Genomic DNA, 13,883 nt, shown 5'->3' with positions numbered 1-13,883 from the left:
GTTAGTCATACCGATTCTTATTAGTCCTAAAGTATTTTATCCCAGCCTCATCACTTACGCTTTTGACATGTTGCTAGCGAAAGATACCTCTCTTCACTTCCTGACTTATAAGGGTAGCCTTTATTCCTGTTAGTCTTGGGCTGAATTCTGGTCTTCAGATAACTTAAAGAAGCCTTCCATTCCCAGGGCCTGGTCCTCAGGGGGTACTTGAATCATTCTGATACCTTATGAAAGGACAATACAGAAGAGCTCAAGCCACCTAGGAGATGTCTCAAGTGCATTGATGACAACTTCGTGGCACAATTGATGGAGGAGCCAACAAGGAAAGCTGCTTTGCTGGACCTGATGCTTATGAAGAATAAAGAACTGGTCAGGGATGCGAAAGTTAAAGAAAGCCTTGGCTACAGTGACCATGAGATGATGGAGCACAAGATTCAAAGAGAAGGGAGCAGGGAAGAAAGCAGGACTACAGCCCTGGATTTCAGGAGAGCAGACTTCATCCTCTTCAGAGCTCTGCTTGGAAGAATCCCATGGGCTATGGCCTTGAAGAGAGGAGGGGTCCAGGAGAGCAGGCTGATACTCAGTGATCACTTCAAGTTCAAGAAAGGATGATTCCGACAATTAGGAAATCAAGCAAAGGTGGCAGGCTTGGATGAGCAAGGAGGTCCCAACTGAATTCAGACATAAAAAGGAAATGTACAGAAGGTGGAAGCAGGGGCAGGTGACCCAGGAGGTGTATAGAGCTCCTGTCCTGTCTTGCAGAAAAGGGGGGTAGGAAGGAAAAATCTGGCCTGGAGTTGAATCTGGCGAGGGATGCAAAGGGCAACAACAAAGGACTCTGCAAATACATAAACAGCAAAAGGAAGACTAGGGAAAATGTGGGCCTGCTACTGAATGGGGCAGGGGAGCTGGTGACAAGTGACATGGAAAAAGGCAAGATGCTTAGTGCTGCCTTTGTCTCAGTCTTTACCAGTAAAAATGGCTTTCAGTAATCCCAGGCCCCTGAAGTTAGAGGGGAAGTCTGGTGCAAGGAGGACTTGCACTTGGTGGAGGAGAACCAGGTTAGGGAGCAGTTAAACAAACTGGACATACATAAATTCATATGGCCTGATGGGTTGCATCCACAAGTGGTGATGGAGCTGGCTGATGCCATTGCGAGGCAACTCTTGATTATCTTTAAATGATCGTGGTGATTGGGAGAGCAAATATCATTCCTGTCTTCAGAAAGGGCAAGAAGAAAGCTCTGGGGAACTACAGGCTAGTTGGTCTCAGCCCAGTCCCTCAGGAGGTGATGGAGGAAGTCCTCCTGGAAAGGATTTCCAAAGTCATGAAGGACAAAAAGGTGATTGTGAGTAGTCAGCATGGATTTACAAAAGGGAGCTCATGATTGGCCAACCTGGTGGCCTTCTGCAATGAGGTGACTAGCTTGGTGGGCAAGTGGAAAGCAGTGGATGTTGTTTACCTCAACTTTAGTAAAGCCTTTGACACGTCCATTATATAACATAACATTATTGACAAGCTGACAAAATGTGGGTTAGAGTAGTAGACAGTGGGGTGCATTGCAAAATAGCTGAATGACCAGGCCTGGAGGGTTGGAATCGGTGTCACAAAGTCCAGTTGGAAGCAAGTCACTAGAGGTGTACCCCAGGGGTCAGTACTGGGGCCAGTAGTATTTACTACATCTTCATTAATGACCTGGGTGATGGGACGGCATGCACTTGCAGGAAGTTCACGCAATCTGATCTAGTTAGCGGTGTCCCTGCTCACTGCAGGGGGGTTGGACTAGATGACCACTAGTGGTCCCTTCCAACCCTAAACATTCTATGATTCTATGATTCTATCTGAAGAGGAATAACCCCATGCACAAACCCACACTGGGGACTGACTGGTTGTAAAGCAGCTCGTCACAGAAGGACCTTGGGATGCTGGTGGACAACAAGCTGAACATGAGCCAGCCATGCGCCCTTGTGGCAAAAAAGGCCAACAGCATCCTGGGCTGCATTAAGAACAGTGTTGCCAGCAGGGCAAGGGAGATGGTCCTTCCTCTCTGCACTGCTGTGTCCAGTTCCCCAGTATAAGAGAGATGAGCATACTGGAGCGAGTCCAGCATGGGGCTGGATGATTAAGGGACTGGAGCACCCTTCATATGAGGAGAGACTGAGAGAGCTGGGATTCTTCATCCTAGAGAAGAGAAGGCTCGGGGGGGATCTTATCAATGTGTAAAGGATGGGAGGGAATGGAGATGAGGGAGCCGTACTCTTCCCAGTAGTGCCCACTGACAGCAAAAAAGACAATGGCACACATGAAGACACGTGAAATTCCATCTGAACACAAAGTTTTTTTTACTGTGAGGGTAGTCAAACACTGGCACAGGTTGCCCAGAGAGGTTTTGGAGTCTCTGTGGAGATACTCAGCACCTGATGGGACATGGCCTTGGGCAATGTGCTCTAGGTGACCCTGCTGGAGCAGGGGGGTTGGACCAGATGAGCTCAATATGTCCCTTCCAACCTAAATGATTCTGTGATTTTCCAAGTCTTAAATCCAGGCTATAGCATCCTATGTAATGACTGTGCCTGTGCTTATAAAGTAGCTTTAGCCAAGCTTAGCTCTTGTGATTTTTTTATTTTAGAATCTGCAGGTGGTGATTTGGATTTTGTTAGAGAATATGTCCTTGTAATACCAGTAATAAACATTTTGAGATGCAGACTTTTTTTATTATTTAAGAAATTGTCAAGATGCATATCTGCCTTAAGCTAAAAGGCCTTCAGAAGATGAAGCCATAACTTCTTCAGATATTCCAGTGAATGCTGCTGTTTCAGTCGACCTCTTCTAGACAATACTCACAACAGCAGAACGGAGCACAGACCCAGGAGCTGCTCTGAGACTGCCCATAAACCCGGGAAGCCCAATTACGCAGCTGCTGCGTAGCACAAATGGAACAGTTGCACAAAAGATGCAAATTAATGCTTGTTTGACTTCAATGATTTTGTATATTAGTGCTCTGCTAGTTTAGTTTACAGTTGCCGTCTCTTTCATGACCATATGTTACGTATAGGACTAACATTTGTGTTCAATTTTTACAGGATGGAGGTCTGCTGCTAAATAATCCTTCTGCACTGGCGGTTCATGAGTGCAAGTGTCTTTGGCCAAACGTTCCATTGCAGTGTCTCGTATCGCTGGGCACCGGTCGATACGAAAGTGAGGGAAAGACCAATGTCACATACACCAGTTTGAAAGCCAAACTCACAAATGTTATCAGCAGCGCAACGGATACGGAAGGTTGGTGTCTTAAGATACATTTGTATTGTGACCGTTTTCAGTTTTTTATGTTTCTTAGAATCACAGTTCCAATTCAGAGGGCAGCCTGCAACTTTTTGTCTTTCCCCTTCTCCTCTCCACCTGCCCCATTGGAACTACTTGAACCCTGGCTCCTCGTAACTCATTACGGATAGCTGGTGTTTCAGTACCAGTATTACAGATTTTCTGGAGATCATAATATGAATGCGTTTCTTAGCCTTATCTCTGTGAAGCTTCATCTTCACAATGTTCTTGCTAAGCTCTTCTGGTTTATGAGTTCTCAACTGTTAATATGAGGTTGATGACAGGTATACTAAAGGTAAAAGATACCTTAAAATTTATCCAAATGACAACAATAATCCAGCAGGATTTATACAAAGTGGTATGTTTTTATTGTGCTTCAGGATAAAGGCATACTTGGGAATTCATTTCAATAGAAAAATCATATTTTCTTATATTTGGGTTGGTTTTTACCATAAAAAGAAATGCTTAATAGTTAATGCAGAACATTGATTGGTTTTCAACAGCTTCAGAAAAAGTATTTTAGTTCTTTTCTGTATGTACTCTTATACCTGTGCTTTTCCAAGGACTAGACTGTATCTGCCAGTGGTCATGACTTCCATTGCTGTCCGAAGGACCCAAGCATGTGTTTTCCAAAATAAACTCTGTTCCTAGGATGGGAGTACACTGGAACTCTACCAGTAGCAGTTTACATCTGTTTTGTTTTTATAAACAGGAAATATTGATATGCAGATGCTTCCCCTTGCCCCTTACAAGGGGAGCTGATACTGTAAAAAGTGAGGGAACGAGAAACGTTCTTATGGTCTAGATCCCTTGCTGCATGAGCTCTGTCAACTGACTGTCATTAGTATGAAAAAGCTGGGGTTTGGGCTGCCTTTGCCTTTTGCACAGTCATGGAAAGGCAATGGGAATAGTGGGAAGGAGAAATGTGCTGTCCACTTTCTATCAAGGGAAGAAGTAGTTTCATTGCAGCTGAAAAATCAGGCAAGAAATTTGACGGGGAAGAGGGGGAAAGGAAAGTTCATTGCGGAGACCAAAGGAGAGGAAATGGAAACAGGGGAGAGTAGATTTGAGCAAATGGGAAGTTAATGTATGAAGGGAAAAGGGGAGAGTATTAAATAGAGCAAGAAAGACTGGATGTGGTGAGGCCAAAACAGGGACACAGCTGAGTAATCTACAGGAGGAGGGACCAAGCAGAGAAGATCTCAAGTTAAGAGGAATCTTTTGCCATTCTCTTACCCATATTTTTTCACTTAAAAATTTTTATATAACAGTAGATGTTTAAAAGTATGGAGGAGCGTGGTAAGAATGCAAAGAAGATGGAAATAAAAGAGAATGAAGGATCAAGGAAGTCATGGAAATGGAATTTTAAGGGAACCAACGAAGATCTAAAAGGAGAGGGGCAATAGGTTATAAAAGAGAGGAAAAAAGGGAGAGAGGAACATACAAATATGTTACAGAGCCAGTTTGTTATTGTACTAGTTAACTGTTATAATTTAACTTGAACATTTAAAATTAAACCCAAATCTGTAGTAATATATAAAAAAATACTTAGTTGAAAACAAAAGAAAGCTTTAAACCTACATCATTTTTCCTGCAGTCCTTGAGGTTAGGGCCGTCGTTTTCATAATACCCACTTTCATTAGTACTGCATGTAACAGGTCATGGGTATCCTGAACGGGAATATGTATGTTATTCCTCCTCTTCAGAATGCACTCTCACTTGTAAAGGAGTGGAACGTACATGTAATTAAAATCTGGATAGCTGCAAAGCCGTCTTAATTGTTAAACTAGTGAAGTTGTCTTAGAGTAACAGATGAAGCTTTTCCAGAGTAAACAAAGCTACAGGGTCACTTGCAAACCTTCTGATGAGAAAGGGTTTTTGATAAGGCAATGTTAAAAAAACGTTTGCTTGGCAAAGTAGCACACGTCGTTTACGCTTACTGTGTCACTGCAGAGCATTTGGGGTGCAGACTGTAGGACCATTTGCCTCTCTCGTGTAAATGTAACCGTTCCCTTCGTTTGTTTTCAATGCAGAAGTTCACACCATGCTGGATGCACTGTTACCTCCAGATACTTATTTCAGATTTAACCCTCTTATGAATGAAGACATACCTCTGGATGAAAGTCGGAAAGAGAAACTCAATCAGCTGCAGACAGATGGAATTCGTTATTTAGAACGAAATGAAGAAAAACTGAGAAAAGCTGCAAAAATATTAACACAGGAAAAAAGAGCTTTGCAGAGACTTCAGGACTGGATAAGATTAAAGGCTGACATGTATGAAGGCTTTCCATTTCTTTCCAAATTGTGAATATGTAATGCATGAAAGATCATAAATGTATATCTTGTTCCAGAAAATCTATTCAGTACTGTAAAGGGAGAATTTTTATTGGGGGTAAATAAGATATTTGGAAACCTGTCAGAATTCTGGAGAAAGCAGTTCAGGATGGCTGTTTTGTGCACTCTTACTTGATACAAGGTTTTATGGTGTTAATTATTTTTTGAATGTTACGGATCTTACTGTTGCTCTCGTTAAGTTTCTTAAAGTCAGTAAAACTGAAAATTATGAAAACAATTGTGCTATGCATTTTTGGATGTATGTACCATAATTATGGTGGCAGTAAAACTATTTATCAACTACCAGGCTAATTCAAAATTAATAAAAAAAAAAAAAAATCGTCATTAATTTTGGTGTAGGCAATATACCTGTTAGGCTCTTATGCAGCCAGTGAATTTAATAGAAATGTAACGTCCTTACAAAAAACTTTGCCGGTGTTAATTGCACTTTTACATTCGAAAGATAACATTTAAATTCTTTTTTTTATTTTCAGTGGGTTTTGTACATAACGGTATTGAGTAAGATGTTTGGATGACTATAAGTGGCATATTAAATTATCAAATTTAACTGATCTTTTTAGGACTTGCTGCTTATTGTTTTTATGGGGATAACTTCAGATTGGTTCATTCATTATTTGAAAAGAATCCCAAGCCCCAAAACTTAGTTGAGCAGCTATTCCTGTCACAGGATAAAGGAAGTAAAATCTTGAAATAGTTCACGCAAGTGAGAAGCTTGCTCCAGAAGTTTCAGGTTTGGGTGCCAAACTTCAGGTGTCTCTTAAGTCCAGAAGAAAATTAGCAGCTGATGCATGAAATAGTAAAATAGGCGTTTCCTTTTGCCTTCTAACGTTCATATATGCATCGTCTCGAAATTCCCTTAGAGTCATGAAGTGAACATTTAGAGCTTACCACGATCTTCCTGCTCATTCCTCGACAATTTACTGCTTATGTCAACAAGGGCGGTGTGGTAAGCTATGACGATGTAGTACGTCAATTACACATTTTCAACAAGAAGGTACACATGAGTTCTTCGAAACAGTGTGACTGCAGTGGAATTTGAGGCAGGCACAGCTGCTGTCACATGTTGGGCCTGTACCCATTAATAGGATTGCTTGGCAGGTTTCTGGGTGAGTTTTTGCCTCTTAGTAGACAGCTACAGTACATCATAATATTTTCTAGGTTAAATGTATGGTTTATGCAGTAGATTAAATGTACAGTTTCACCGAAAAACAGTGCATTTGTCACTTTGCCTTTTGGGACTAATCACCTGCTGTTGCTTTATCTACTAAAATAACATTTACTTTGATAGTCACCTTCTGTGCTTGTGGTCTTAAAACATTGCAGATGTTGTTAGGCTGCCTTTAGGAAAGGAACTTTGAGGAAGACAGCTGAGATCCTTCATTATCTTGGGAGCCACCGCATAGTATTCTGTGACTGTGCAAGAAAACATTTCATTTGGGCTGTTCTTTTTTTAATCTGACGTATTTTTACTTTTTACCTGTGTCATTTTACTCGGATATCCGTACTTCTCTGGTGCTCCCTCAGTTCTCTGGCTTGTTTTTGCCGGTGAAGCTAGAAGTGTCATTAGTGCATAAACTGTAGCCTTCGTGCTTTTTAAATTGTTCCTGAGGCAAACAAATTCTCGGCGTGTAAGGACTAAAGAAGCCTTTTTCATTCATCATGTCAGGAAGGGAGAAGAGGAGAAATGGTGAGAAAGAAAAGTTAAAAAGCTACAGCAATTTAAAGATAGGGAGTGAAAGAACGTATGCTGTTCATTTATTTAAAAAAAAAAAAAAACAAAAAACAAAACAGCAGAAGTAGTTCCTTGAATAGGGTGATGAAAACACTAAAATACTAAAAAAGATTTATGATCTTGGTGCAACTGTACTTTATTATTTCCATTCTTTGTTCCAATCACTTAAGAACTGAGAAAAGAATAACAGGAGACCACGCCTTTCCCATTGGTTTAGGCGTATAAAAAAGAAGTGTCAGTGTTATGTTGATCAAGGCACCTTGTATAGCGTTAAGGTGTGTTGCCAGCATCTTAAGTCGAATTAGACAATATAGGATAGTCTCACGTAACAACACGCATAGTACACTACTACTTCCCCTGGCAAAGAGCAGAGTCATGACATCATCCTTAAGGCTACCAAAGGCATTATTCCGAGTTCATAAGTTTCCGGTCATAGCTTTTGGGGATTGGCATTTATTTAAGAAAACACTTACCCGTAGTGAACAAAGTGATAACATTTCCCCTGAATTTGTATACACATAAAACCAGTGAGTTACTGATGTTCAGACAGCGGGGTAGGTGTGTGCACTGAACTGGGCTTTGCAGGGAGAATGTCGTTTGTTTGCCATAATATAAGCATTTTTCTTCATTGAGAAGTTCTCCAAGGACTCTCTACTCTTCTCATGGATAAATTTAACATTACACTAGGAGCTGATTAGGGAATGTAAACCAGGAAAGCTGCCCGCCTTCTGAATGAATACAGAGTATCTCAAATTAGCTTCCCCTACAGCTCTTTTTCCTTAGGTGTGGCTTTTAAAAGCACACATGGAACTGAGCTGAGCTATAGAGTAATTAATTCAGACTGGTTTAGGCCACCGTGTGTATAAATTCACAAGATGCATGCATTGAATCCTTTCAAACAGCACTCTGATCCTCAGGGTTGCAAGTGCTGCACCGTCTATCAGGCACTAATTAGGAGTTTGCTCTCCCCTCTAAAGCACTTTAAAATGTGCAGGCGCAACAGTTTTATCATGCTAGCTTTAATCAGGTTCTAGTTACTTTAAAGAAAAAAATGTTAGCAGTTTGCAAGGAATCCCAGCTATCATGAATGTGTTCCCACAGCACTGTGTATAATGAAAAACTATTTTCAGGAGGTTCACTGAAGCATTAGATGTGGAATCCCACATGATACTTTAATAGAAGAAACTGGAATAAGGAAAACTACAGAGGGATCAGGACTGGCTAAATAAGGAAAAATAATTTTAAATTAAGGGGGTTTATTGATAGGGAGCAGAGGGATTAGTGCTGGATCAAATACTAGCGTATTTTAACTAACCATTCGGATGGATTGAAGAACATGGTCATTCTCTTCACAGGTGCACCTAGGAGGGATCATGAACACTTTGAACAACAGGATTTCAGTGCAGCATGAGTTTGAGAATAAAATAGATTAGAATGATAAAAGTGCCTCTGAAGAATGAAAATGTAAAACTAAGAGTGGGAGAATGAATAATCTAATGCAGAATGTCACGTTAAAGGAATCCTGCTTGGAAGAAGTACCCTTGGGAATGCTGTGCGGTTATCCAGTTAACAAACTGAAACTGAGTCAGCAGTCACAGCTACAGAAATAAGGATGTGTATCAATGCACCAGGGAATTCCTTGGCCAGGAAAATGTGAACAAACCTGAAAAAATGAGGTATCAATGTGAATTCTGAATCTAGAATAAGAAATCACAAGATAGTAGATAACTGTTCCAGGTTACTCATGAAGTTAAAGAAGACAACAAGGTTTATCTGCCCAGATGAGTATCCCCATTTGAAATGTGCCAGGTTTGCATCCTGGAAAGAAAAATTGGGAAGTTCGCGCTTTAGTGTAGAAAGTGATCATGGTGGGTTGACCCTGGCTGGATGCCAGGTGCCCACCAATCCGCTCTATCACTCCTCTCCTCAGCGGGACAGGGGGAGGACAAAACAAGATGGAAACAAACTCGTGGGTCAAGATAAAGGCAGTTCAATAAAGCAAAAGTAAAACCTGCACATGGAAGCAAAGGAAAACAGATTTATTCTCTAATTCTCATCAGCAGGCGATGTCCGGGTGCTTCCTGGGAAGTAGGGCTTCAGTACGCATAGCGGTTGCTCCGTAAGAGAGAAGTCATAATGATGAATCCTCCCACCTGCCCCTTTCTCTTAGCATTTATTGCTGAGCAGACGTCGTATGGTATGGAATATCTCTTTGGTCAGTTTGTGTCAGCTGTCCTGGCTATCTCCCCTCCCAAGATCTTGCCCACCCCCAGCCTACTGCTGAGGGGTAAACACTGGAGAGACAGCCTTGCTGCTGTGCGAGCACTGCTCAGCAGCAGCCAAAACCCTGGTGTGTTATCAACACCTTTCTAGCTGCCAATGCAAAGCACAGCTGTATGAGAGCTGCTGCGGGGAAAATGAGCTCCATCCCACCTCGACCCAGCACAGTGATAATGTCAAAACTTTGCAAAACTGGCATTATGTCCTCTGATTTTGAAAGGCAGGAAGAAAGAGTCCAGACCAGGAGATTAAAAGGTATAGACATAAAATAATGTCCCTTTATGCAAAGTCAGAAAAAGAAAAGGTCTCTAGGTCGTCTCTTAGTTTCTAATTATCTATGCAGAAGGAGATCTTAATTGAAGGAGGTTTCATTACCAAAGGAAAGAAAATAAAACTTGTAAATGCTGAAGCTGATCACTGATTTTAGGATATTTCCTGTCGGTGTCCATTCCAGCAGTGATGCGAAGATACTGATTCTATTGCAGCAGGCAGAGGCAGCAGCAGTTCAATGTAATTGTAGTTTTGGTCACTGATATTAGAGAAAGAGATACTGAGACTAAAACAGATGCAAAGAAGGGCTGCCAAAGGGAAAATTTAAGAGAACGTGGTTTGTTTCATCTAATAAAACAAGGGCTGGAAGGAGGGTACATGCTGCTGTTTAAAAATACTTCAAGGAGGAAAAGATCGTGAGCTAAAGGGTAACACTTGCATAAAACCAAAGGTGCTCAAACTGACCAGAAATTAATTTAGCCAGAAAATAAAAGGTGATAAAGCCCCAAGGACCAAGATTAGAGAAAGCTATGCAGGGAATTAACACAGCAAAAGTGTAAGTTTAATGTAAGTTTTAGAAACTGAGCTCATGAATGGGGTTCTGTAATGCACAGTGAGACTGGCTACAGTCTCCATGGCCCACTGAATCCCTTCTAACCTATGTGGCAAGTAAGAACTCATTAGCCGCTTATATATAACAGAACCCATAGGCTTATGGAAGCTTCTAACAGCTCCTTCTTATTTGGCCTAATAGGTACGGATTGTTGTCTTCTCTTTGATCCATCTGTTACAGAGCATTTCATTTATTTTGCTTTCCTTGCCCAGCTGGTAAAGGGAACTGACAGAGATTAAAATCCTTACCTGCTGCTGGGTCAACAAACAGTGCCGATTTTCTTCCATTAAAACTGTTCTCAAAATCACAAGTATCAAACACAGACATAACCTTTTGCAGGAGAGGCTGTGTTAAGGGTTCCTGTTTCTGCTTAAGGACTGCACTCCCAGGCACAGCTGTGGGATCAACCTGTGGCTTTGCACACTCAACTACGTAAGGCAAGGAGGCAAAATCACTTCTTTTTTTTTTTTTTCACACTGTTGCCTAAAAAGTGAGTAAAATTTTCAGACCTTGCAGAACTGTTCCATTTGTGTCCCTTCCAGCTGGTTTCTTTCTTGCTAAATATTAGATTTGAAACGATCGCCAAGCATGTCTGAACAATACTTAGACAAATCTGGGTATGAATACAGCAGGAAAGACAACAATATTTCTATATCAGACTGAGTTTTAAATAATTTGCACCAGATATGCCATGTCATAAATCCTTGGGAAGAGCTACAGATCAGTAAGGAAAGCTTAGATGAGATTGTCAGGAAGCAAATGTGCTCTGGACAGCTGTTTATTGCGCTGGTTCATATATATATATATATATAAAGTATATATATAAATGGTTGTATATATTAGAGATAGTAAAGACAAAAACAAAGACAAAATATTTCCAGCATGATGCTGTTCCTGTGTATTTTATGTCTGGCCTGTAGAGTGCATTAATTTCAGACTGCCTTTGAGAAAAAGGAAGCTTTTTCTCATCTATTATGCAGGGCTCAGCACGCTGCAGCCTCTCAGGTAAGCATCATCTTTTCAAACCAATATATTTACAGCAGGCACATCATATTAAAACAAATACTATTAAAAAAGAGCCTTCTTTCCGGGTTTCCAGAACTGAATATATCCAGCATGTGTCAGATCAAAACTGGGGGGTTGCTACTGTCTTTTGTCAGCAGCTGGTACGAGTTGGTTGGAAGGTACTCTCTCACTGTTGCCTACCCAGAACGCAGCGTGACTTCCACGCAGTTCCTGCCGCGCGGTCACTCTGCAAATGGGCCCTGCTGGCACGGGAGGCTGCGGCAGCTGCACGCGGGCAGCCATCGGTTATTCAGTGGATATTCTCTTCCGTCACACTGGAGTGGTAGCCACTTCATATGAGTAGTCACTCTGACCAGTCAGGCCTTTACAAAATCAAACCACACAGAAAAAGATACTTCTCTCTCCTTCTGGAGATAATGAGGAAGAAGACTTAGATCATTATTACTGTCCAGGACACAATGCCTTTGCTTTCCTCCCTCACAATAGCTACTTATAAAGAAGCAGCTCTTGCAGCCAGGCCTTGGAAAACAATAGTCCATGGTCACAATAGCCCACAGTCAGCTCAAAGTCACCAAAGCGCCAGAAAGGACTATTTTTCAGGTCCCCCAAATACTTTGAAATGTCCAGTTTCTAGTTGGACTTAGACTGCCAAAGCCAAAAGGCATTGTGAGAGACAGGCAGTGTCCAGAGGTTCCTCTTGCAGAAGGTCCCGATGGGGAGTTCCCCATTGCAAAACCACTCCAGAGGTGTAGGGTCCCCAGAAGAAATAAAACTCTGCTGACAGTAGGTACCTTGTTCTGGTAACCTCTTCTATCAAGATCATCCCTGACAGACCTGAATCAAGTGCCCAGCTGACATATAAGGATGTTTGTGAAATGGGCAGAGTTATTCTTATCAGGAAGCTGGTGCCAACCCTTCTCCTTTCTGCCTGGGACAATTCATCAGGAGATGACTCCCATGCCAACCTTCTGTCCTGGAGAGATCTACTGTACGAGACAATACAGTTCCCAAGCTAGACTCAGTGTTGGGCTGAAGAGTGTTAGAGCAGGTTTTCACGTGTGTGAGGAAGGTAGCATGTTTCCTGAGCAAGCCAAAGCGTAAGCACGGGTGCTGCTTTGCTAACCCTACAGGCCACTTGGATGACTTTTGGTTCTCATCATGGGGTGATGTGGGGATAGGCAGACTGCTACTCCGGATGTCACATCTTCTATCATGTGAGAGGGCAGTCTCCTGTTGGTGGTGGAAAAACATAATTGGTTCCAATACATGCCTGTGCTGCCATACTTTTGCAGAGATGTGCTATCTATGTGGACAAAAGCGTGCACCATGGAGGTGGCATGGGATATGTACTGGAAGTCTCACTGCAGACCACATGAGGAGGTGGTTGGAATGGTAGTTAAGAGTCCTGTTCCTTGAGGAACATGGCCCCCGGCTATCAGCTGCGTCTTTCTCCAGAGCCCCAAAGCATTATGGGTGCTGCTAGAGGCATGCTAAGGGAAGACAAAGAAGGAATCTGAAACTGCACAAAGCAGACCCAAAGCCTGTACAAAGTAGCAAACGGTACTTCTAATTAGGTGCTCAGAAGTATGTACTTTGTTTATCATGACAGTTCCTGGACAGCTTTTCTTCCCTAGTTACCTAAAAAGAAACAAGAATAAAGAGCTGCTTCAGAAGGTAAGTCACCCTGTCAGACTGTATTTGTAAAAAGAAACACATTGCATCTCATAAACCCCTTCTCCACAACAGTAAACAGCAGATCAGAAAATGATTGAATGTAGCTGATTTTCTGATCTGATACAGACATACTCAAGTAACTTTATAGAGATGTGGCACTGCAGCCTTCATTTAGCTTGAATTAAACAATACCTGCTCAGCTAGTCTCTCTTTTAGTGTTAGCCTCTTCTCTGCAGTCACTTACTGTGAAGGTCAACAAATCAGATCACAGAAGGCTCAAAATGAGTATCTTACATCTTTGAGCTTTTATTTAGGTGTACATGTCAGAGCTGTGTATCTCTAATCTCTACGCATGTGTCTCTATCGTTACTAAAACAAGTTGTCACAGTAGACGGTGGCAAGTAGTCAGCTGTGCACTCAGCTGCATCTATTCTTCCACATCCCTGCGAAGATGTCTAGGATTTCATAGTTTTGCTTAGACAAGTCATCTTGCCTTATTCTCATCTTGCTTTCAAGGTCTAGAACAACAGCTGTTGTGAATCAAGGTCTAGGTTTACTTCCCTAGGGACAAAAGGTATGATAGCATTTCTACACGAGTTCCTACCTGACTAC

General features: G+C 41.8%; 1 protein-coding gene across 3 annotated transcripts in view; it reads left to right on the top strand.

Moving 5' to 3' along the window:
• The window catches only part of PNPLA8 (patatin like phospholipase domain containing 8), a 43,529-nt gene extending 32,187 nt beyond the window's left edge, over positions 1-11,342 (top strand). The window contains exons 8-10 of one of the 3 annotated variants that reach the window (XM_035895772.1): positions 3,084-3,279; positions 5,355-5,595; positions 8,764-11,342. In XM_035895772.1, the coding sequence (XP_035751665.1) occupies positions 3,084-3,279; positions 5,355-5,595; positions 8,764-8,773 (447 nt within the window). In that variant the 3' untranslated portion in view covers positions 8,774-11,342. Of the gene's footprint in view, positions 1-186; positions 1,186-3,083; positions 3,280-5,354; positions 6,821-8,763 lie in introns of those variants that run through there. The other 2 variants (XM_009640281.2, XM_035895773.1) reach the window with 2 other exon arrangements.
• Positions 11,343-13,883: the final 2,541 nt, after the last annotated feature.

Source organism: Egretta garzetta, unplaced genomic scaffold, assembly GCF_000687185.1.
Source record: "Egretta garzetta isolate BGI_Z169 unplaced genomic scaffold, ASM68718v1 scaffold656, whole genome shotgun sequence".
Lineage (NCBI taxonomy): Eukaryota > Metazoa > Chordata > Aves > Pelecaniformes > Ardeidae > Egretta > Egretta garzetta.
This window is presented reverse-complemented; position numbering and strand designations above follow the sequence as displayed.